General features: G+C 44.4%; 1 protein-coding gene across 5 annotated transcripts in view; it reads right to left on the bottom strand.

Moving 5' to 3' along the window:
- Window positions 1–704: 704 nt before the first annotated feature.
- LUZP1 (leucine zipper protein 1) overlaps window positions 705–24,023 on the bottom strand; it is a 105,844-nt gene continuing 82,525 nt past the window's right edge. For 3 of the 5 annotated variants that reach the window (XM_060205517.1, XM_007528732.3, XM_060205518.1), the window contains exons 3-4: window positions 7,223–10,407; window positions 705–4,645 (exon numbers count right to left, since the gene is read on the bottom strand). In XM_060205517.1, the coding sequence (XP_060061500.1) occupies window positions 4,490–4,645; window positions 7,223–10,288 (3,222 nt within the window). In that variant the 5' untranslated portion in view covers window positions 10,289–10,407 and the 3' untranslated portion in view covers window positions 705–4,489. The remainder of the gene's footprint in view (window positions 4,646–7,222; window positions 10,408–24,023) is intronic. The other 2 variants (XR_009553702.1, XM_060205519.1) reach the window with 2 other exon arrangements.

Genomic DNA, 24,023 nt, shown 5'->3' with positions numbered 1-24,023 from the left:
ATCAGGGCTTCCCTTATATAGTGATTGCATTCAAGGCATATAGGTTATCTGTGATGGCACAAAGTCTTTAATCACATCTGCAGTCATTTTTAAAGAAGAAAAAAATTCAACAGTTAGGAAGCCCTTTGTGCCGCCTATCAAACTACTGTGTTACTGTACCTAACTAATCTTCTGGAAATCAGATTTTATTCATGTTAGCTAATTCTTTTCCTATGAGGTATTTGTTGTTTCAATTCAGATAGTGTGTATACACTGATAAATACTTCTACACTAGATCATGAATTAATATTCTTTTAAAGAGATGATCTGAAGGTGCTATTTTATGAAAGCTTTTTAAGCTATTTTTTCCTCAAAGAGTTTTTATTTTTAATAAGATGTAAAGGTGGTTTGATAAGATGATGAAGGCTTTTCCTAGTTTGAGAGTGACAGTAGGTGTGTGTGTGGACATCAAGATAGGAGTAAGTGATATTGTCTGGCATAACAGGAACAGTTTGGAGCAGAAGTGTATAGATTTCAGAGTATGGTCTCTATTTGAATCCTCTGCTCTTAATAGTGTTACCTCAGAGGGATCAGGTGTTTGACCCAGGGGATAGGTGCTTTTAATGTATGGCTTAGGTAGCCAGCATAGGTAGTTGGGTATTTGAAATTAAATATTAGCTGTACTAAATAAGAGATAACAAAAACAGCATCATTGACACATGGAACACATGGGAACTAGGGAGCTTTATTGGTTACATATTGTGCTGCAGAGCCAACAAACAGCATTGGAGCTAGAGGATACATGCAGACAGGCAGCTTCAACTATACACATGCACCCAAGGAGCCCTGAGTCACTGCTCATGGCTTTGCCCTGATTTCCCAGTGACAGGGTTTGACCTCCTTGGTCCCAAGCTTGGAGCAGGAATGTAGAAGCTGCTGCACCTAGGCTCCAAGGGGCCAGGGGTGAGACCAGAGCACCTGCCTGAGTAAGTAGGTGTGGACCAACAGATAGTGATGCCCCCAGCAAAGGGACCTATAATGCAATACGTTTATCTGAGGACTACCTTTCTAGCCCTCCCAATCTTTAAAATACAAAAAAATAGACTTTATTCTCTTAAAAATACATTCCATTCAGTACATGTTCTGAGCTGTGAGCAGCAGGAAAATAGGGCCTATTTCCTAAGATCTTGGTTGTGAGGCTTTGAGGAAAACCCTGTTCCCCAGAAGGGGTATTCAAAAGATAATCCCTAAAAACAGCTCTTCCACAGCAGTCTTGTCAGAATAACAACAAAAAACCCACAGCAATAAAGGCAGCTAGGGACCCAGAGGCTAGGTTCCCTGGGTCACCTTCCTTTACTGGACAGTGGTAGCACTTGGCACAAACCCACTAAATATAAAGAATTAAAACTGCCCCAGCCCCTGGATGGCAAGTCCAAGATCAAAGTCAATCTCCCAAATACCTCATGATAAGGGAGATGATTTATGTGCAAGTTACCACGGCTATAGGCAAGGCACAGGTCCTTGGCCCCACTGCAGATCCCTCTAGTCTACACTCAAGTTGTTTAATTGCCACTCAGAAAAAAACAGCCATTTTTTTTCTTGCCCACCATTTCTGCAACTCTGATGGTAAACAGGTTAGCAGGTGACTGAGCCCAGCTCTGCTTCCTCCAACTCAGCAGCTATGGAGTACCAGATTTCCCCAGCCTCACTAAGAAGTCTCACAACCATCTAACTGCCAATAAAATTTCAAGTTGGAGCCAAGAAGCAGAAGAGACTTGTCATAAAAGTGGGCTTGTTGGTTGGGACAGTGGGGATATTTGGCTTGATTAGACAACTATTTAACTATCAGACCTCCCCCTTATTTGGTGATTTCCTCCAGGATTCTTGATGATGAGGCCTGGATCCAGAATGTCTCACCCAAGTTATTTTACATGTCTTTCAACTTTGGATTTTGGGAGTCAGCCTTGCCAGCCATTTGAAGCTCAGAACACCTGAGCTTCCAGCCTTCACTTACAACAACAGTATTTGCTGCAATGCTGAAGTTGTTTAAAAATAAAATCTATTTTATAGCGGTTCTAGAAAGTGTGCAGATTAAGGAAACAGTATTTGTCCTGAAGTAACTGTTACAATCAAACCCAATTGCACTCAGGTTTTAAGATAGCAGTCCCAGCAAGAGGGCATGGCAGCTGTCCCTCTTCCACAGAGCATGTTGGGTAATAGATGTTGGTGCTGCTGAAAAATAGAAAGATCCAGACTTTGGCACCAGAGCTACAGCACCAGAATCCAGGGCTCCAATGCCCACAGATGAGAATTGTTGGCAAGATCTTTGTAGGCCTGGTTTGGCACCCTTCTGTTTCTATCCAGAGAAAAACCAGCATTAATTTCTTCTGTTGATCACCACAGAAGTTAGTTCCCTTTGGACGCTTAGGATTGCCGAGTGAAGTATGGCAGGGAGGCTACAAAGTAAGGGGTTGCAGCTTTGGGCAAGCTTCTTTCTGGCCAGTGATTCGAGAAGCAGCAGGAAGACGTCTTGAAAAACAGCTTAAATTGAACATTTATGGCAGGAATGTGGAGAGGGAAGGCAAAGCCACATGGCACTGCCCTTACACTGATTCAGTTCTAGAAGATAGAAGTATGGCAAAACATTCCTATCCTTAAAATGGGGAGGTGCTCCCCCTGGGACTGCTTAGTCTGATGCAGACAAATGAGGGGGAATGCTGGTTCCCACACCAACCAAGTGGAAGCGGAAGAAGCACAGATGCAAGAGCTATACCAATGTGTGTTAAACAAAGAACCTGGCCAGAAGGCCAAAAAGTCCTTTGTGACATTTAACAAGATTAGTGCCAAAGGGGCCACAGAGACCTCTAACCCCTTTATATCTTTTAGGATGGAAAAACTGAGGCCAAAGGAGATTCTCAGAGCTCATCCTTATGACATTAAACTTGAAGAAATCGCAAGGAATGGGTCCCCCAGAAAAAAAGACAGGAAGGAAAATGGTCCCCAAACTTATGCATCATGCCAGAAGTGAGAATCACAAAGGATGGTGGAACAGAAAAATCTCAGAATACGAGACTTAAGGCCTATAGACATCATCCATTTCACAAAACTCATCTTACAGATATAGTGGCTGAGGCCTGCCCCAAGAGGACAATGGCTGGCACACTATCATCCAAAAGGAAGTCATGAAAAGTCAGCTTTCTTGACTCCTCATGCTCATTTTCACTGTGAAGACAACCATATCTACCTCCAAAGGCAGGCTTTAAAAGATCCCTTTCTTTGAATTGAGAAAATGCTATAGAAAAAGCAGTGCCAATAATATGTTACTTTTTAACCTCCCCCATGTGCTTGGTATAAGAAAACTAGCCAATTATGTGGTTTCCTAAAAGATTTGCTGCATTTTGAATTACTTGTACCTGGGGCTCTAGATGGGCACGTATCATCTTTCCTCTAATGAGTCATCAGATTGATAGTCTCTGCAGAAATCACGAGCATCCATCTGTAGGGAAGCGTCAGCTTGATAAAGTGCGATACCTTCTCCATAAGGGATGAAGGAGGAAGTCCATGCCTTTCATGGAGCTATTGCTTGTGGAGTGACTAAAGGGAAATCACTTCTTCCTGTCTGCTTTCCCCTTTGCTGGATACTTCCTAGAAGGCAGAGTACACTGGGTCAGGCCCAGTTTAGTCTGAAGATATTCCTAAAGTGGAAAAGATGAAATCAGCCTGAAATCTCCAGCCACAGGAGAGGAGCAGCATATTAAAGTGTCCAGAAAACAACGCATAAGGCTTGTGCACTTCTGGGTGCCTTTGGAAGGAAGGATAGTAGGGGGATTCCAACAAACAGGGATCCGTGTGCTCTGCCCCCAGAAAACAATGGTCAGCCAGTCAGGTCAGAGAAGCCTTAACTTACAGGGAAGACCCATAACCCCTTAGAGATAGCACATACCTCTTATGTTTAAAATTTGTAAAAATCAAAAAGTCTTGAGTAATCCCAATGGGGAAAGGAAGACGCCCCCTCATGAAATGGATGGCTGATAAAGTCCTACTGGGTACTTGGGCCCTTTAGGGCAAACACAGAGTAAAGTGGGTGTGATGAGAAGACTAAGAAATCAGAACAAAAACTACAGAGAACGGGTTGCCCTACATCATGGAAACAGCCCACCCAAGGAGCAGAGAAGAGCTTTCAGCTGCTGTTGTGTGGTGGGCATAGATATTAGTGTTGCTATACCTTCCCCATGTGGGTGTGAGAGTGGTCCATCCTACCTGGGGATGGGGACAAGGAGAGAGAGGACTCATGCATCAGGGAAGGTGGGCCTGGGTAACCATCCAGCCTGTTGTAGTCTGATCCCCTCTGATCAACTGGCAAAAATGACCTGAGCCATGGCCCGACTGCCAGTCTCCCAGCCAAGGCCTGCTGTCTAGCGTGGTAAACTGGTCTTGGATCCTTCCAAGGGCAGGAAGGTGGGGGAGCTGAGAAGCAGGAGCAGAGGAGAGAGCAGATCCACTGGATGGCTCAGTTTTCCTCGGCACAGGGTCTGCTTGGTCGCAACCGCTCCTCAGCCCGTCCACGGCCCAGCTCTGGCAGCCCCTGCTTTGCAGGCAATCCAGACCGTTCCAGGGAGTTGTGCAGCCGCCGGTACATACTGAGTGCACAGTCTTCACTTTTTTCCTGTGCCAATAAATGACCAAAAGTCAGCTGTGGTGGTGAATACAGGAAAGCAAGATACCTCATTCCCCAACCCAATGGTCCTCTCCACCCTAGCAAACAGATACATCCCAGACAAATCATAGAGCATAACTGCAAAGGTAAGTTTGGTCTGAGTACAGACCATCATAAGTTTCTTGGGAGGGCCAAGGGATGGCTCAGCAACAGAGTCCATGCCCCAGGTTTCAACTCCAGCACAGCATTTAAAGGGGGGAGGGGGGCTTGTGGGGCTGGGAAGACAGCATAATGGTTATGCAAAAGACTTTCATGGCAGAAGCTATGAGGTCCTGGGTTCAATCCCTAGCACCACTAGAAGCCAAAGTTGAGCTGTGCTCTGGTCTCTATCTGTCTCTGCCTCTCATTAAAATGAAAATAGCTATTTTAAAAAGTTTCTTGGAAATATGTTGGTTAAGAACTCAAGCTGCTGCGAGCTGCCAAAGTAAACTAGGGGGAGGCTCACAACTGAAGAGCCTTTAACAGAGGACAGGGTCTGCAATGGGGACACAAGAATGGTATCCCAAGAGGGAGCTAGCAGCTCTTGAGTTCTGAACGTGTCAACTACATGTATCTTGGGCAAGGTGGTGGTGAGAGGAGGTATGCTGAAAAGTGACCTGCTCAGTTCCTATTTCCCACCACCAAAACAGCTTCACATGCCTTCCCTTTTATAGCCCACACCTGCCCCTCTACTTTCCCCTACATGCAGACGTTGAGTTTTAGTGGCATACACACTAGGAACTTTTTTTTTAAGATTTATATATTTACGAGAAAGACAGTAGGAGAGAAAGAACCATTACCTTGGTACATGTGGGGGACTGAACTCAGGACCTCATGCTTTGAGAATCTAATGCCTTATCCACTGTGCCAGTGGATATACACTAGACCATATACACTAGAAACAGGAAAGCTACTCAAACTTGCAGGATTTTCAGAATTCTGCTTTGTTTGGCTATTATATCACTAAGCAGTCTCCCGGGTCTAATTAATTTTTTGCCCCACCTCCACACTGGTCAGGGCTTCACATCTACAATAACCTACCCTCCTGTTGTCCTGGTGTACTTTTCCCCTATTCCCTTTTTGTTTTTCCAGATAAATGAGGAGAGACAGAAAAGACAACAGATAGCACAGTTTGAGTGTTTGTGAAGCTTTCCTTTTGTATGAAGCCCCCAAGTGGTATCTGTGGGTTCAAACCCAGGTCTTCACACATGACAGTGTGAACTCTGCCAGTGAGCTATCTTCTGGACCCGTCAGATGACCTATATTTTTAGGGAGGGAAGAAAAGAGATATTGAAATACTGCTCCATCTTACATGGAGTTCCCTTGGTACGGTGTCTTGATACCAGGGATTGAATCCAGGGCCTGCATGGAAGGCATGCAACTCTCCTTGCTAAGCCAGACCCATGGCCAAAAATTCTTTTTAATACTCTCCTAGCCTCCCTAGTCTTATCCTCCCAAGCAAAGGCAAATCAAAGAATTTTATGAGTGGTTAGCAGAGCAGTAAGAAGATTTAATTTAAAGATGGGAATTCTGGGTACAAATTTTAGCTTTTCCATTAATTCATTTATGTAGCCATGGGTAAGACTTTTGTTTGTGATCCTCGGTTTCTACATCTGAGAAGGGGTAATACCTTCCCATAAGATTACTGAGGAAGTGCTTTGTCAGGTGTTAAATACCTGTAAAGGCTGATAGGGTTTTTCAAGATAACACAGAACCATGGGCCTTTTAGAAGGAAGAAGTAATGTCTAGGTGCAAAATGTGGTTCATCACAAGCTCCACATCTGGAAGAGTCTCCTGGGCTCCCGCTTTAGACACTGTTCTGATACGCTGGCTCTCCAATGAGGCAGGTGATTCTGGATTTATCCTGTGATGAGTGAGGGATCCAGCTTTGCCTTCAGACTCATGATGTAATGACTGAGACAAGCATATGGGGCAAAAGAAAATGATGCTCAGGCATAAAACTTAAAACAGTAGCCCCAGTGAGTCCTGTCTCATCCCTGGTCCTGTCTCTCCTCATCCTCCTTTAACCCTGAACTGAAGCAGCTCGGAACACAGCTGGCTCTCATTTCTGCTCCACAGAAAGGCCACTGGACTTCTACTCACACACAGCTTCCCAGGAGCTGCAGCTGGTTCTAGTGCTTCCAGGTGCTGCTCGGTGAGAGGCTCCTTCAGCTGCTGTGGCAAAGCAATAACAAGAGGCCACTGTTCTGTTTTAATAATGCGATTCAAGGGAATGAAGCCAGAGCCTTACACACACATACCACCGGGCCACTTTCAGCCCAATTTTCATTCTCTATATTTTCTGTGCTTCTCGTGTGTGTGTAAATAGAGAAGACAAATCTGGAAAAGGACTTCAGAAATGCAAACTGCTCTGCCCCAATACCTTCTTCAAGGTTTTAAAGTTTTCTGAGCCACCTAAGGTTCTAACCAATGATCCCCAGCACCACAGCCCCCATAATCCTAATCCCCACAAGGCAGGCTAGAGGAATCAAAGGAGGAAAGAGAGGAGGAAAGGGAAGTGAGGATGGCAAAATAAATAGGACTTACCATGCCTGATGAGTGGTTACAGGCTGCAGAGGTGATGGTGTCGTCCACTCGATTCCGACGAGTGAGCACCTCTGACACGGTGAGGCTACTTTGGGTCCTTCTGGAGGGCACCTCACGGCCATCTCCAGAATTTGCTACCCTTCGGGTGCCTTGTTCAGAAAAGTCTGACCTGGATTGTTCAAGTTCTGAGTAGTCTGAGGAAGACCTCTGAGTGTAGGCATTGGATTCCACATTTTTCCCTATTCGAGCTGGGGGATGGTCTAAAGAGTTCAAGTCTCGCCTACTCTTCCAGGCATTCCGCACGGTAACATGTCTGGTGTCAGAGGAACCCACTTCTGCGGGTATGCTATGGCTTTTCCACGTGATTGTCTCCGCTGGGGGAGCATGACTATTCCTCTCCATGGGATCAGATGGCTTTATAATAATGCTGCTCCGAGAGACCACCGTTTCCGCCCTGTTCTTCAGGGCCCCATCTCCCAACTTTTCAGCTTCCATGAACTGCAAGGTGATGTCATGTTTGTGAATGGAGAGCTCAAAAGGGGAGCTGACATGGTTGCTCACTGCTGCCAGGTCCGCTGACCCAACCTGGATGTTGCTGGTGGATGTGTGCCTTTCCCGAGGGGCCTCTCCAGGGCCGGTTCTAGGGCCACCAGTGTCAGAGGGGTAGATGGTAATGCTGCTTGTCACTTTATTTAACCCGGATTTGGAAGTAGGTTTTTGCTTCTCCAAGGTGGCCTCGGTCCCAGACCCTCCCATGATCTTTTTCACATCCTTATCAATGATGACTGGTTTGATGACCGCTCTTGACTGCAAGGCCTCTCTGGGGCTGAAGGACCGCTGGCTTTTCCCCCCGGTACTACTGGCATCTGGGAGCTCCATCACATTGCTGCAGGCTCTGGCAGGCTTCACGGATTCATTTTCTGTCTCAGCATCCTTATCATTCTCAAACAGAGAGGTTCTAAGTCCTCCTCGAGATTTGGCCTTTTCTCTTGAGTTGGGCTGCTGTTTAGGTTCTGGCTCTGGGGTGATGGTCGTGTTTACCAACTTGGCAGTAACAAGAGATGCTATATCCATGTCCTCATCTGAGTCTGGCTTCTCTCTGCCACTGAATTTGGTAACATGACACCTCAGTGCTTCATGCTCTCCACCTTCTTCCATCATCACTGCTGTGAGTTGCTCACCTCCCTCTTTATTTGGAGTTGAAAAGCCCTGAAAGATGTTCTCTTGGCTTTTGGAGCTATAAGGATACTTTGCTAAAAGAAGAGCCTTGGAGTTCAGGGAACTGGTATCAGATTCAGTCCCATTGGCAGTCTTTTTGCCCTTGGAGAGCCCTTCTGAGGAGGACCTTCGAGATGAGGCCAGAGCTCCAATGGCCTTAAAACTGCCAGAGTCTGCAACCTGAGTTATTTGACTCCCACTGCCAACTGCCTGGCCCCTCTTGCCAAAGTAGGTCTCAGTGGAGGTATCAGAAGCCTTGTCAGCTCTACCCAAAATGTCACTGGCAATATTTCCGTGGGTGGTATCATTAAATGTTCGTGTTGCCTTCTCTACTCTTCCTTTCAACCCACTGTCAGTACCTGGCTTCGCAGTTCCCTTCCAGACTTTACTATGTTCCTGGACAGCTGGTGGGTAGCGGCTAAGCACAGAAGGCTGCTCCCTGGACTTCTTCCCTTCACTTTGAGAGGAGCCAGGAACAAATCGGTCATCAGGTCTCTTTGTCTCCTGGTTCCCACTGTCTGTACTTGCCCCTGGGTTGGAAGCTTTGGCTGCTCTCCTATTGGTGGAACTGGGAGAAGAAACCTGCCTATTGCTCAGTGAATAGTTTTCATTGTTGATAGCAAACTCCCTGTTTCGGTGCCTTTCCCGCTTATGCTGAGGGGACTGCTCTCGGGATGTGTGCTTGGACTGTGGGGTGTCATTGCCATGGTGGCCTTTAAACTTAGTCCTCTCGTGCCTGCCTTTGCTGGACAAGAAAGTACCTTCCCCTTCCACCTCCCCATTCTCTAACTCTTTCTGTTTCTTGATTTGTAGCTTTATTTCCTCCAGCTGGCTGGATAAGAGTTTATTTTTATTCTGTTCACTAAGGTAATTGTCCTGAAGGTCATTATTTTTGGCCCTCATTTTCTTAAGCTCTTCCTCCAGAGATTCAAAATGCTTGATTTGTACCTTAAGTTTCTCAATCTCTTGGTTAAGATCTTTGACTTTGTTGTCTTCCTGATTTCGGTTCTTTTCATTTTCTGATTTGTTTCTCGTTTCATTCTCTACTTGCTTTAGGTAGTCCAGAGTGCCCTTTCTTCTTGACTCTTTGGATGGCAGTGGAGAGGAGATGCCATCCTCAATCCTCAAATCATTCCGTTCCAGAAGGTTAGGCGTGTTTCTTATATAATCTCGATTCATTTTTTTGTTCTGCTCCAGCTTCTGAGTGAGCTCTTTTATCAATTTCTCATTTTCCTTTTCTTTTTCACTCAAGTATTTTCTCTCACTCACAAAGTTCAAGGTTAATGATTTCAGCTGTTCTAACTCTGACACTAAACTCTGCTCAGTTTTATCCAGGCGTTCCTCAGAAGATTCCAATTCCTTCACTTTGATCCTGAGTGTTTCCAGCTCAGAGGAGATTTTCTTTGTCAGATTTCTCTCCTCATTAAGGCTTAAGCAAAGTTGGGTGCAGTCATTCTTACTTCTGCTAAAGGCATCTTCTAGCTTCTCTAGCTCAGCCATTCGTTTCTGAAGCCGCTCAATCTCAGACTTTAGCTCCCGGGTGAGGTTTTCTTCCTCTTCAAGTTTCTCCTTCATAAGCTGACACAGATCCTCTGCCCTCTTAATCTCTTCATCTTTGCCTTCAATTCGCAACACCCGCTGGCGCAGCACTTCAATCTCAGCCAGCATGCTGGAGTTGCTGCCTTCTGCCTGAATCACCTTGTCCTGGAGATCCAATAGCTCATCCTCAGCTTTCTGGAGGTTTTTTGTGGCTTCCTCCAACTCATCAAGGCGGCGGCTTAGACTCTGTAACTTAAATCGCAGGTGGCGGCTGGAGGCAGTATCCTTATAGCTTGCAAATTCGGCCATTTCTACTGCCAGTCTATGTAGGCTCCCAGAGGCATCCAATTCCACTTGAAGGGATGAGAAGTGGTTACCTTTCTCTTGGCATCCACAATGTTCTTTGGCAGCTGGAGACCATTATCAGTCTATAGAAGTAAAGCAGAAAGCACATCAGCCAGCAAATGTAAAGTCTGCCCTTCAGCCCCCAGTTATAAAAAGAGCTCCCACACATAACTCTTGTGCCTAAAACACATTTATACTCAAATTTGATTGGATGAATTTAAATAAACCTACAGGAACTTTTTTTTAATTTATTTTTTTTGTCTCCAGGGCTATGGCTAGGGATTGGCAACAACACTATGAATCCACTACTCCTGGTAGCCATTTTTGCTTTTTTTTTCCTTTGTTTTTTAATTAGCTAGGACAGAGAAATTGAAAGGGAGAGGGTAAAATAGAAAAGGGGAGAGAAAAAGAGACACCTGCAGATCTGTTTCACCACTTGTGAAGCAGACTCCCCTACTGATGGGGAGCCAGCGGCTCAAACTGGGATCCTTGCACTTAGTACTATGTGCACTTAACCTAGTGCGCCACCACCCGGCTCCCAGAAAAACATTGGTTCTTTAGGGATGACACCTAGTTTCACCCTTGTGGAGAAAGCCATCAGTGGCACACCTCATTTCTCATGGCATACTGTAAGTGAACCATTGCCATCTACCAAAGTACCTTATCTCTAAGTCACTAAGTGAATTGAGCCTTGGATTCTGTTAGTGGAACAATGGTGATGGTATTCTGGGAAATTATGCATGGAAAGAAAGTTCTTGGTAACAAAGCACTAATCAATTCTAGGGTTGATACAAGAAAAAGTTCTCTCTTGTAAGCGACTGACTTACAAGTGATAATAATTTAACCCATTAGCCTTACACAAAGAGTGAAAAGCTTAGGGCTGGGTAGTGGCGCACCAGCTTAAGTACAAGGACCCATGAAGAATCCCCCAGCTCCCCATCTGCAGGGAGTCGCTTCACAAGAGTTGAAGCAGGTCCACAGGTGTCTGTATTTCTCTCCCCCTCTCTATTTTCCCTTCCACTCTCATTTCCTCTCTGTCCTATCCAATAAAAATGGGGGGAAATGGCTATCAGGAGCAGTGGATTCACAGTGCAGGCACTGAGTCCCAGTGATCACCCTGGAGGCAAAAAAAAAAAAATTATGATGAAAATCTTAACAATGTACTAATATTTCAATATTAGCACCATGACACTGGGGGAAGAAGTCAGTCTCTCTGTGTATGTGTGAGTGTGTACACGGAAGGAGGGTGAAAAAATGGAGGTCTAGCATACATGCAGCAGATCTAAAGAACACAGCTCATCTAAGAAAACAAGAAGGTGGTATGTGTGGTGCCTGGTTTTAGTGGACAGGTAGAAAGGAAGGTTTGGTGGTAGAGGCCTAGTGGTATGCTTTTCTAATTTTGCTTTCTCACTGAAGTAAAAGTAACATCATCTCAAAGTGATGATAGGTGATAGATAATAAGTATTACAGGGTTCAGACTGGCCAGTTAGGTAAATAGAAGCTATGCGATAATTATTAGACAAAAGAGCCCTCTTGAAATTCATGCTGTGGTTCAAAGTGAAACTAATCAACAGAGAAGGGGAGAGTATTTTTAAATACCAGACCTATGTCCCACTCTGGATTATGGTAGCATGGAGGATTGAACCTGGGACCTCTAGTGCTTCAGATAAGTTTTTTTGCATAGCCATTATTCTCTCTCTCCTACCCACAAAGTTATTATATCCCATCCTGTTTAGATGACCAGATAAAGGCAGAGTAGACAAACCAGGGCTGAACCAATGTTGAAGCCCTGTGTGTAAAACAAAGCAAGAGAAGAAAAGGAAATTCTGGGTATGTGCAAGAGAATGTAAGCATACTCAGAAAAGAGGAGCAAGAAAGAACATTAAGGAGACAGTGTGGATAGGGGTCAGGGAGCTGGCTCAGTGGCAGAATGCTCTAAGTCCCATTCCTGCCAACTACATAAAATCAGGAAAGACAAAAGCAAAAAGAAAGAACATCATAAATGACAACGATGCTCTATCACTCTCATGTGCTCTCTTGCTCTCAAGGAAAACCACACAGTGGAAATGTACTAAACAGCAACAATGAATTGAAACTAGCAACAAAGAATAAGGATTATTGTTTTCAGGGTACTACTGAGAAGAAGCTGAGAAACAAGATAGTAATCAGAGGCATCAATAGAGCCTATACTGTGCCCCAGTATGGTTCCGTAGCCCCCATGTCCACTTGGTCGATTCCAAATTATATTCCTCCATGAGGATAATTTCTGGAACCATCCGTTCCACCCCGGTTCCATGGCTGCCAGTTCTTAGCAACATCGCCCCGCCAGATATTTGTCGGGATGCGGCATCATCTAAGTTCATTTCCCACGTCTACGCTCGACCGGACCTGCCAATATACGTGGATATCTTCGCCCACCCTGTCCAACGCTTGACGTCTCGTCACCCAATCTGGTCCCCTATGCCTACACTGAACTTCTCTGTTCCAGACTCTTGGAAACAGAGTTGGCAGTCAGCTGAGGTAAAGAACAAACACCTCATCACAGACCCCTGCAAGCGTCAACCCGGCTTTGACCTAGCACGTTATGATTGGGCCCTCCTCAATCGCTATCGAACAGGCCATGGCCGGTGCGCCGCTATGTTCCATCGCTGGGGAGCCAGAGACGACCCGAACTGCCCCTGCAGCTAGACAGACAGACGATGACCCACATAGTCAACGACTGCCACCTCTCCAGATTCAAAGGAGGTCTCGAAACTTTACATCAGGCTCAACCTGACGCTGTTGACTGGCTATGGAAGAAGGGCAAAAGTTAGAAGAAGAAGTAGAGCCTAAGGTATAACTAGGCAGAGCACACAAGACTTTCAGGGCACAGGGACTAGATCATGTAATGCTATACATTTGTCTAAACCCAGAGAGTGAATAATGTCAAAACTGAACCACAGCCTAGACTATAGAGTTTTGGGGTAATTAAGAGGTAATATGGTGGATTCATCAATTTTAAGAAATGCAGTGCTCTGGGGTGGGGCTGGGGGAGTGCTGATAAAGGGAAGACTGGAGCCAGGCTGGGGATATGTGGGAATGTTGGGGAATTGTGAGGATGTGGTTGAGCTTGGAAGGGCTTGTCAATCCTGTTAGTCTCTCTCTACTGAGAGGTTGAGCAAGAAGGGACAGTAGAACCCCAAAAGGTGTGCCTCATCAGTCTCCCTGCCTCACAAAGTGCCCCGCACTCCTGATACTATGGCCATTAGTTAAAAAGAAAGGGGGAGATGTTGGGTAGTATGCCAGCTCCCCTGGCTTAAAGCTTCTGTCTCTAATCCTGCTTAACTAAGCACTGGCATGCCTGCATGGCATTGGTTTGATCCCATTCAAAGCTGCGGTCTATTTACATAAACGACTGTTAACTAAGCACCACCCTCCCTCCAGGGCATTGGTTTAATCCCCACTGGTTCACGATGTCTTTTTGCTCCGCCCCCTCTCCTTGTCACACTCTGATTTTCACCAATCTCTTTTTTCACTCCACCCTCTCTATGGGACACCCTGTTTCCACCCTACTTGCCTAGTATACAAGCTGCTTTTCTGAGTGAAAACACTTGGAATTGCTTTCCGCCTCCGAGAGTTCCAGAGTGTATCTCCTGCGACATTAGTGCAGCACGAGTTCCTGATCCCTCTCACACGCAGCAGCGTAGATTGGCTTCAGTTGAGTTCTCTCCAACCCAGAGAGCACTTGCTCGGGAAGAAGCACCCTCAGGCTATCCCGGCATGGGAAGTCTCTACTTTCCACTCATTTTTGTTATGACTGAAAACTGCTCTTCAAAGTCTTTTTAATTTAAAAAAATCATTTATTGGATAGAGACAAAAATTGGTAGGGCAGAGGGAGATAGAGACACCTGCAGCACTGCTGCGCTGCTTGTGAAACTTCCCCCTTGCAGGTGAACCAGGGGCTTGAAGATGTGTGCTTAGGCGCACCACTACCTGTGCCCTTAAAAAAAACACTTTACAGGAGTCGGACGGTAGCGCAGCAGGTTAAGCACACGTGGCGCAAAGCACAAGGACCCGAGTAAGGATGCCGATTTGAATCTCCAGCTCCCCACCTGCAGGGGAGTCGCTTCACAGGTGATCAAGCAGGTCTGCAGGTGTCTTTCTTTCTCTCCCCTTCTCTGTCTCTCCCCTCCTTTCTCCATTTCTCTCTGTCCTATGCATCAACAATGACGTCAATAACAACAACAATAAAACAAGGGTAACAAAAGGGAATAAATAAATAAATATTTTTAAAAAGATTCAATTGCTGGGACCACCATATGCCAGAGCTGAGCAGTGTTCTGGTACCTCCCTTCCCTCATCCCCCAAATATACAAAACTTATTTAAAGGGGGGGGTATTTAAAACTAGGGGAGAAAAGGAATAGTCTGAGCCATAAGAGAAAAACAGCCATCATATGAAAGAAAAAATCGACAATGATGCCTTAAGAAACTTGTTTCATAAGGGAACTGAAAGTGGAATTTAAGGCAATACCAAGTGCTACTCCAACCCCCAAATCCGTCATTGACTGCACTGTAGGTTCAAAACCACCAGGTGGTGCTCAAGGCCAGCCTGTAGAAAACAAGGCTTGGAATGCGGCAATACAAAGCCTAGCTTCCCAGGCCTCTGAGACCCCCAAAACTCCCCCACCCCAGTTCTTTCTCCCTCCTTCCACCACTGTCCCTACATCTTTCTCAGTCCTCTCACTTTTGCTTCTCTTGGCACCCTTCTTTTCCTAATCGTTGTTTCCTTGTTCTCCAAAGTGGAGAAATAAGAAAGCTTTATACATTTAATTTTTTTTTCCCTTTCCAATCTACTTTCCTTTAAGTGGCACATACAAAAATACTACTTTTTGGATTTTTGCCTAGTGGTACAGTAAAACACCTTGCCAATTTATACACAGATGGTGAAGGGGAAAAGGGACCTTATTTTCCCCCCGCTTCCAGGGTTATTGCTGGGGCTTAGTGCCTGCACTGCAAATCCACTACTCCCAGCAGCCATTCCCCCCCCCCTTTTTTTTTCCCATTTTATTCGATAGGGCAGAGAAAAACTGAGAGGACAGGGAGATAGAGGAAAAGAAAGACAGACATCTGCAAACCTGCTTCACCACTTGTGAAGCAGACCTCTGCAGGCGGGCAGCGGGGGCTCGAACCCAGGTTCTTGCGCATAGTACTATGTGAGCTTAAGTCAGTGAGCCACCACCCAGCCCCTGGGACCTAAATTAAGCACAGGTCATAAGCCAATTTTAAGTGAGTACTGGCGCAGAAATTATTGGGAAGACAAATGATATATGTTTTTTTTTTATTTATTTTTCAAAATTTGATTATTTTTTATTTTATTTTTTTAATTTTTTATTATTTTTATTTATTTATTCTTTTTGTTGCCCTTGTTGTTTTTTTTTTATTGTTGTAGTTATTATTGATGTCATTGTTGTTGGATAGGACAGAGAGAAATGGAGAGAGGAGGGGAAGACAGGGGGGAGAGAAAGACAGACACCTGCAGACCTGCTTCACCGCCTGTGAAGTGACTCCCCTGCAGGTGGGGAGCCGGGGGCTCGAACTGGGATCCTTCCGCTGGTCCTTGTGCTTAGCGCCACCTGCACTTAACCCACTGCGCTACCGCCCGACTCCCGATTTTTTTTTTTTTTTAAACAAAGTGCTTTTTACAATAGCTTACCCTCATGGTCTGGGAGGTGCCGTAGTGGATAAAGCATTGGACTCTCAAGCATGGGGTCCTGAGTTCAATCCCCAGCAGCACACGTGCCATGTATCTAGTTCTTTCTCTCTCCTCCTATCTTTTTATTTTTTTTAAAAAAAGAATAGCTTACCCTCGTAAATATGCTAGAAAACCATCAAATTGTATGCACACATGCCACACTAAACAGTAGCTATTACTGTGATTCTGCTCAATCTCCACAATAACCTGATAGGGTAGGAACACGGCTAATAAGAATGGTGGTGGTGGGGGGGTGTGTTGGGCGGTAGCGCAGCAGGCTAAAAGCAGGTGGTGTGAAATGCAAGGACCAGGACCGGCATAAGGATCCCGGTTTGAGCTCCTGGCTCCCTACCTGCAGGAGGGTCGCTTTACAAGTGGGAAAGCAGGTCTGCAGGTGTCTATCCTTCTCTTAGCCTCTATCTTCCCCTCCTCTCTCGATTTCACTCTGTCCTAGCCAAACAACGACAATACTAGTAACAACAATAGCAATAACCACAACAATAATAAAACAACAAGGGCAACAAAAGGGGGAAAAATGGCCTCCAAGAGCAGTGGATTCGTGGTGCAGGCATCCAGCCCCAGCAATAACCCTAGAAGCAAAAAAAAAAAAAAAGAATAGCAGCCAGATGGTGAGCCCAAGTCTAGTTCCATATTCCATATTGATCTCTATGCTTCAGAGTCTTCCTCTGAAAAGATATCAGTCCAGCCATCATCACAGCAACACTACATAGTAAGGCCAAGAGAAGCATTTTGAAAATCCTAAGGTCAGAGTACCCATGCATACCTAAGAAGTGTCATCAGTCAGGCAAGATCCTCCTAAAAACAAAGCAATGAACAGAAAACAGAAAAGGAAGGAAGGAAGGATGGAAGGAAGGAAGAAAGAAAAAAGAGGGTGAAGAGTATGACTTATCTCTGACTTTTTGGTCCTAAGCATAACTAGAGAAGCAAAAGCTTTGCTAACCCCACAGGACTATCCTAAAGGAAAGGATGGGTGCCTGCTTTTCAGAACCTTCTGCATGCCTCAGGAAGTATGTTTACCCCAGTAAAATTCATTTACCTAGTGGACATTCATGGAACATCTATGATGCACTCAGGATTTTGACAAGTACTAAAGAGATACCCTAAGGTATTATTATTTTTTAAAATATTTTACTTGATGGGACAGAGAGAAATTGAGAGAGGAGGGAGAGGCGGGGGGGGGGGCACCTACAGATCTGGTTCACCACTCATGAAGCATCCCCCCTGCAGGTGGAGGCCAGGTACTCAACTCAGGTTCTTATGCATGGTAATGTGTGTTCTCACCTAGGTGTGCCACCACCAGCCAGCCACCTTAAGGTATTCTTTAAAGACTAACATATGATCTGACCTTAGCCAATAAAGGATCATAAAAACACAGTTATAAGACACTAATAAAGAAGCCTGGCCATCAGGGAGGTGAAACAGTGGTAGAACACAGGACTCTGGAGATCCCCAAGTGTGACCCCCAGCAGTGTATATGCCAGAGTGATGCTCTGTTTCTCTCTTGCTCATTAATAAATAACAATCATTTTTACTTTTTTTTTTTAATTTTATGTTGCTGTCATTGGGGTTTCACCATGCCAGGCCAATTTTTTCCCCACACAGAAAAATACCACAGCACTGTACTATTGGGGCTAGGTTCTAATCTTTATTATGTATATGGCAAAGCAGGTACACAAAATCTCTTTAAAAAAGAAATCTAGGGACTGGGTGGTAGCACACTAGGTTGAGTGCACACACTACCATGCTGAAGGACCAGGTAAGCTTCACAAGTGGTGAAGCAGTGCTACAGGGGTCTCTCTATCCTTTTTCCCTCTCAATTTCTCTGTATTCTATTAAAAAACAAATCTGGCTTGACCACCTTACCTAAATATAAAACTCACATCCTTTGCTTTCCTGTCCTCTCTTACCCTGCTCTTTTTTTCTTAGTACATTTAATCACCTCCTAATTATGAAGATCAGATGATATGATTGTGTCTTAAGTGGTATGTGTGAAGGATATTGGTTTTTTTTATATTTATATTTATTTTCCCTTTTGTTGTCCTTGTTGTTGTAGCTTGTTGTGGTTATTATTGTTATTGTTGATGTCATTGTTGGATAGGACAGAGAGAAATGGAGAGAGGAGGGGAAGACAGAGAGGGGGAGATAAAGACAGACACCTGCAGACCTGCTTCACTGCCTGTGTAGCGACTCCCCTGCAGGTGGGGGAGCTGGGGACTTGAACCAGGTCCTTGCGCTTTGCGCCACGTGCGCTTAACCCGCTGCGCTACCGCCCGACTCCCAGAAATTTCCTATATTAAACCTCAGAATAGGTAATCCTACAGCTTAACTCAATTTCACCTCCACTGGAACCAGTGCTCAGTTCCAACTCTTACTAGAAACATAACAGCACCAACTGTCTCTCATTTAGGCCTCCTTTCTGCCAACCAGGCCTTCCTATCCTAATGTACCAGAATGGGTTGAAAAGGAACTTAATATTTTCCCCAATACAGCTGCCACATTCACCTCCTGTTCCCAAAAGTCATTTAAAGAAGGAAGAAGTTGGGAGACAGGCAGTATCACAGAGGGTTAAGCACATATGGTGCAAAGTGCAAGGACTGGCATAAGGATCCCGGTTCAAGCCCCCAGTTCCCCACCTGCAAGGGGAGAGGGGTGTCTGCACGTGTCTATCTTTCTCTCCCCCTCTGTCTTCCCCTCTTCTATTTCTCTGTCCTATCCAACAACAATAACAGCAACGGCAACAATAACAACAAGGGCAACAAAACGGGGTAAATGGCTTCCAGGAGCAGTAGATTTGTAGTGCAGGCACCGAGCCGCAGCAGTATCCCTGGAGGCAGAACAAAGAAGGAAGAAGTCAGCCTGCTTCTTTGAAGTTTGAAAACATAGGTGTAAGTATACAACTTCATTTGACTATAAACATTTTAGGCTTTACAAAGCCTAGAGCCAAGAAGATAGCTCACCACATGAGAGCACAGGACTTATGTGCCTGAAGGCACAAAGATTCCAAGTTTGATCAACAATACAGTCAGTATTCCTCAAATAAATATTTAGGCTCAATATGTAAGGGTTGGAGAAAGTGTACAGTGGAAGCACAAAGGACTTGCATGCACAAGATGCCAGATTCAGTGCCTGGTACCATCAATAATAATCAGAGCTAATCAGCACTTAGGTCAAAAACAAAACAAGCAACACACAAATGTCATGGCTATATTTAAATTTATTTACTAAAACAGGTAGTGGGTTAGTGAGCCTACCAACCCCTGTCCTAAAGGACTTTTTTTTTTAAGAATAACTTTATTTTTTGCCTCCAGGATTTTCGCTGGGACTCAGTGCCTACACTACAAACCCACTCCTCCTAGAGGCTATTTTTTCCCTTTTGTTGCTCTTGTTTATTGTTGTTATTATTATCATTATTGATGTCATTGTTGTTGTATAGGACAGAAAGAAATGGAGAGAGGAGGGGAAGATAGACAGAGGGAGAGAAAGATAAACACCTGCAGACCTGCTTCACCACTTGTGAAGAGACCCTCCTGCAGGTGGGGAGCTGGTGGCTCAAACCAGGATCCATATGCCGGTCCTTGCACTTGGCTCCATGTGCATTTAACCCACTGTGCTACCACCTGGCCCCCTAAGAACAACTTTTAAAAGCAGCTTCCTGACTATTTCTTACTCCTAGTCTTTTTTTTTTTTTTAATTTCTTTATTGGGGGATTAATGGTTTATAATCAACAGTAAAATATAATTGTTTGTACATGTGTAACACTTCTCAGTTTTCCATATTTCCATTCAATCCCCACTAGGTCTTCCTCTGCCATCATATTCCAGGGCCTGAACCCTCCCCCCACCCTATAATCTTTTACTTTGGTTCAATACACAAAACTTCCAGTCTTAAAACTGGACTGGCTGTGGTCCAGGAGGTGGCACAGTGGATAAAGCATTGGATTCTGAAGCAGGAGATCCTGAGTTCAATCCCTGACAGCACATGTACCAGAGTGATGTCTGATTTTCTCTCTGTCTCTCTCTCCCTATCTTTCTCATTAACAAATTAAATTTTAAAAATCTTAAAAAACAAAACAAAACTGGGGACTCAGGCTGTAGCACAGCGGGTTAACCACATGTGGCGCAAAGCGCAAGGACCAGTATAAGGATCCTGGTTCGAGCCCCCGGCTCCCCACCTGCAGGGGAGTCGCTTCACTGGTGGTGAAGCAGGTCTGCAGGTGTCTGTCTTTCTATCCCCCCTCTGTCTTCCCCTCCTCTCTCCATTTCTCTCTGTCCTGTCCAACAACAACGACATCAGTAACAACAATAATAACTACAACAATAAAACAAGGGCAACAAAAGGGAATAAATAAATAATAATAATAAAACACCTGGAGGTCGAGCAGTAGCACAACAGGTTAAGCACACAGGGCGCAAAGCACAAGGACCAGTATAAGGATCCCGGTTCGAGGCCCCAACTACCCACCTGTAGGGGGGTCGCTTCACAAGCAGTGAAGCAGGTCTGTAGGTGTCTATCTTTCTCTCCTCTTCTCTGTTTTCCCTTCCTCTCTTGATTTCTCTCTGTTCTATCTGACAATACCAATAACAAAAACAAAAAAACAGGGCAACAAAGGGGAAAAGAAAAATAGCCTCCAGGAGCAGTGGATTCATGATGCAGGCACCAAGCCCCAGAAATAATCCTGGAAGGAAAACAAAAAACTTTAAGCTGTCTACATTACACATTCTTGAATGTGAAAAGATTCTTGAATGTTTCTATTTACTAGGCTTAAATTATTTTCCCCAAAATCACAAAATCATGTATTTTAGATATTTAAACTCTGGGGGCTAGTAGCCCAACAATATATAATGATTCTCTTCCAGGTTGGAAAACATTTAGCAATTCCCTGGGTAAGAAAGCATTTAGAGACTGACTTCCCCCACTCAATGCATAAGTTCTCTAGAGAATAGTCATTCAGCTGCTACTCAAACATTCCTAACGACAGGAAGCACACTCATTTCCTCCCAAGGCAAACCATTCCATCTGTGGACAGCTCTAAAGTAAGATAACCTACACATTTTAACCACTTGATTACTTATATGATTATTAGAATATAAGATCAATGAGGTCAGGAATATTTCTAGTATGTTTATGGGGTTTTTTTTTTTTTTGGGGGGGTGTTTTTTTTTAAGAAAGGCAGAGACAGGGAAGGAAAGAGAGGGAGAGAAATGGCAGTAGAGTAATACAATCAAGACTCACCATTCCTGGAAGATTCCTTTTTTTTTTCTTTCTTTTTCTTTTTATAAACTCCAAGAAGAAGGAGAGACAGGGGAGACAGAGGAGAGGTACCACAGCACTGTTCATGGAGCTTCTTCTGATGCCGTGCATCCCATGTAGAGCTCAAAGTGTTTGGAGGCCCAAACTCAGGTCCTCTGAACATGGTGATGTGTGCTCTGCTGAAACAACTATCTCCCAGCCCCTAATATCATTTTTTTTTTTATTTAATGATTGGGGGAGGACCAGCCATGGCATCACTTTGTTTGGCACATGAGATGCTAAGGATGGAACTTGGGACCTCATGTCTGAGAGTTCAATTTCTATCCATTGTGCCACCTTATGATGGTGATGATGATGTTTGGTGTAGGGCACACCCAACCTCCCTGTCTGACTCCCAGCAAAATCTTTTCTTAGATTAAGATAGAGAAATATGGGGGGCTTGGCAGGGGACTAAGCAGTGGCACACCCGTTGAGTACATATGTCAGAATGTACAAAGACCTGGTTTAAGCTCCGCCTGCAGAGGGGAAGCTTCACGAGTGAAGTGTGGCTGCAGGTGTCTCTGTCTCTCTCTCACTGTCTCCTTCTCCCCTCTCAATTTTTCTTTTTCTCTTGCCACCAGGGTTATTGCTGGGGCTAGTAATACTGGCACTACGAATCCACAGCTTCTGGTGGCCATTTTTCTTTTTTTCTTCTTCTTCTTTCTTTCTACTTTATTTTTTTACAGAACAGAGAGAGATTGAGAAGGAAGGGGAGATAGGAGAGAAAGACACCTGCAAATCTGCTTCACCACTTGTGAAGCAGACCCTTTGCAGGTGGGGAACATGGGCTCAAACCTCCTACACATGGTGATACACTTGACCGAGTGCACCATTACCCAGCTAGATTTATGTTTCTGTCCAATAATAAATATACAAAATATTTTTAATATAGAGAGGGAGAGTGGGAGAGGAAAAGGCAAAGAGAAGAGAAACATCATACACCTCTCATGCACGGTGCTCCCATGTGAACGGTAAAGCATGTGCTCTACCAGGCAGGCTATCTCTCATCTAACATGACCTTATATATATACAGTACTAAATACTCAACAACAAAAAAGACACTATCAAATTTAATGAATTTTAAAAAGTTCCAGGTTACAAAAATTAACATATAAAAATCAGTAACATAGTTCTGGGGGTGGGGAGAAATTGACCCCATTTACAATAGCACAAAAAAGTACTTAGGAATAAATGAACAAAGTGAAAAGTATAAGACTAATATAAAAGAAATCAAAGAAGACTCAAGCAAATGCAAATGGAAACTTTGTTCATGGATTGGAAGAACTGGTAAATTGTCAATACTTCCAAGCTATGTATAGATTCAATGCAATCCCTATCAAGATTCCAAAGTCTATTTTTTTTTTTTAATTGGCCTTGTGGGTCTTTGATCACAATGAGTCACTCATAATGCAGAATTTTTATACTTGTTTCCTCTACTGGGGACAATTTTTATCCAGTTCTCTTCCTAACTGAATTCCTCTCTTCTTTCAACTTAGCTTAAAGTGTCACCACACCAGAGCAGGCAAGATAGCCCAGCTCGTCCATGCACATGAGCCATGTTCTAGCCCTCAGTACACTGCACTGCAAGGTGGTGGAGGAGCGGGTTTTGGTGTCTCTCCTCTTTCTCAATCTCTTATCCGCAAAAGCTGGGCCATAGTGGTAAAGCTCTGGAGATGGCCAAAACTAATAAATAGATAGTAACATCAATGATAACAATAAATAAATCACCACCTCAGCCTTCCCCATCACCTTACTGAAATAGCAGGCTCTCAGTTCCCCATCACTTTTTATTTTAAATATACTTTATTACTGGAAAGAGACAGAATTGAGAGGGGTGGAGGAGATAGAAAAGGAAAGAGGAGGGGCTGGGTGGTGGTGCACCTGGTTGAGCGCACATGTTAAAGTGTGCAAAGACCCAGGTTCAAGTCCCCGGTCCCTTCATGAGTGGTGGAGCAATACTGCAGGTGTCTCTCTGTCTCTCTCCCTCTCTATCACCCACTTCCCTCTCAATTTCTGGCTGTCTCTATCCAATAAATAAATAAAGATAACTTTTAAAAATTACTTAAAAGAGAGAGAAGGAAAGAGAAAGAGAGATACCTGCAGCCCTGCTTCACCACTTGTAAGGATTTTCCCCTGCAGGTGAGGACCAGGGGCTTGAATCTGGGTCCCTGTGCACTGAGTGCTTAACCAGATGCACCACCGCCTGGACCCCCATCTCTATCACCGGTTAACCCTGATTTTGTTCTTTGCACTATCTCACCTAGTGAACATTATTTATCTACTTATCTATGAATTATTTGCATCTGGTTATTAATTTCTTTTTTTGTTTCTATTAAAACATAATTCCTGAGTGGAAGGACTTTTTCAGTTTTCTTTAATGCTGTGGGCTTAGCATGTCCAGTGCACGTCACTTCATTACAAGAATATGTCATCAGGCAGGGTCATCACTGCATAAACTATAGAGAGCACAGTCACACAAATCTAACTGGTATAGCCCACTATACCTAGGTTGTATGGTTTAACCTTTTGGGGCCACAGTTGAATACATGGCACATCAGTAACTGTATTTAGCAGCACATGATGTGTGTGTGTGTGTGTGTGTGTGTGTGTGTGTGTGTACACGCTTTTGCTTTGCTTTGTTTTTTATACCAGAGCAC

The sequence above is a fragment of the Erinaceus europaeus genome, chromosome 13 (genome assembly GCF_950295315.1).
Source record: "Erinaceus europaeus chromosome 13, mEriEur2.1, whole genome shotgun sequence".
NCBI lineage: Eukaryota > Metazoa > Chordata > Mammalia > Eulipotyphla > Erinaceidae > Erinaceus > Erinaceus europaeus.
Note: the sequence above shows the minus strand (reverse complement) of the source record. Positions and strands in the feature narration are given on the sequence as shown.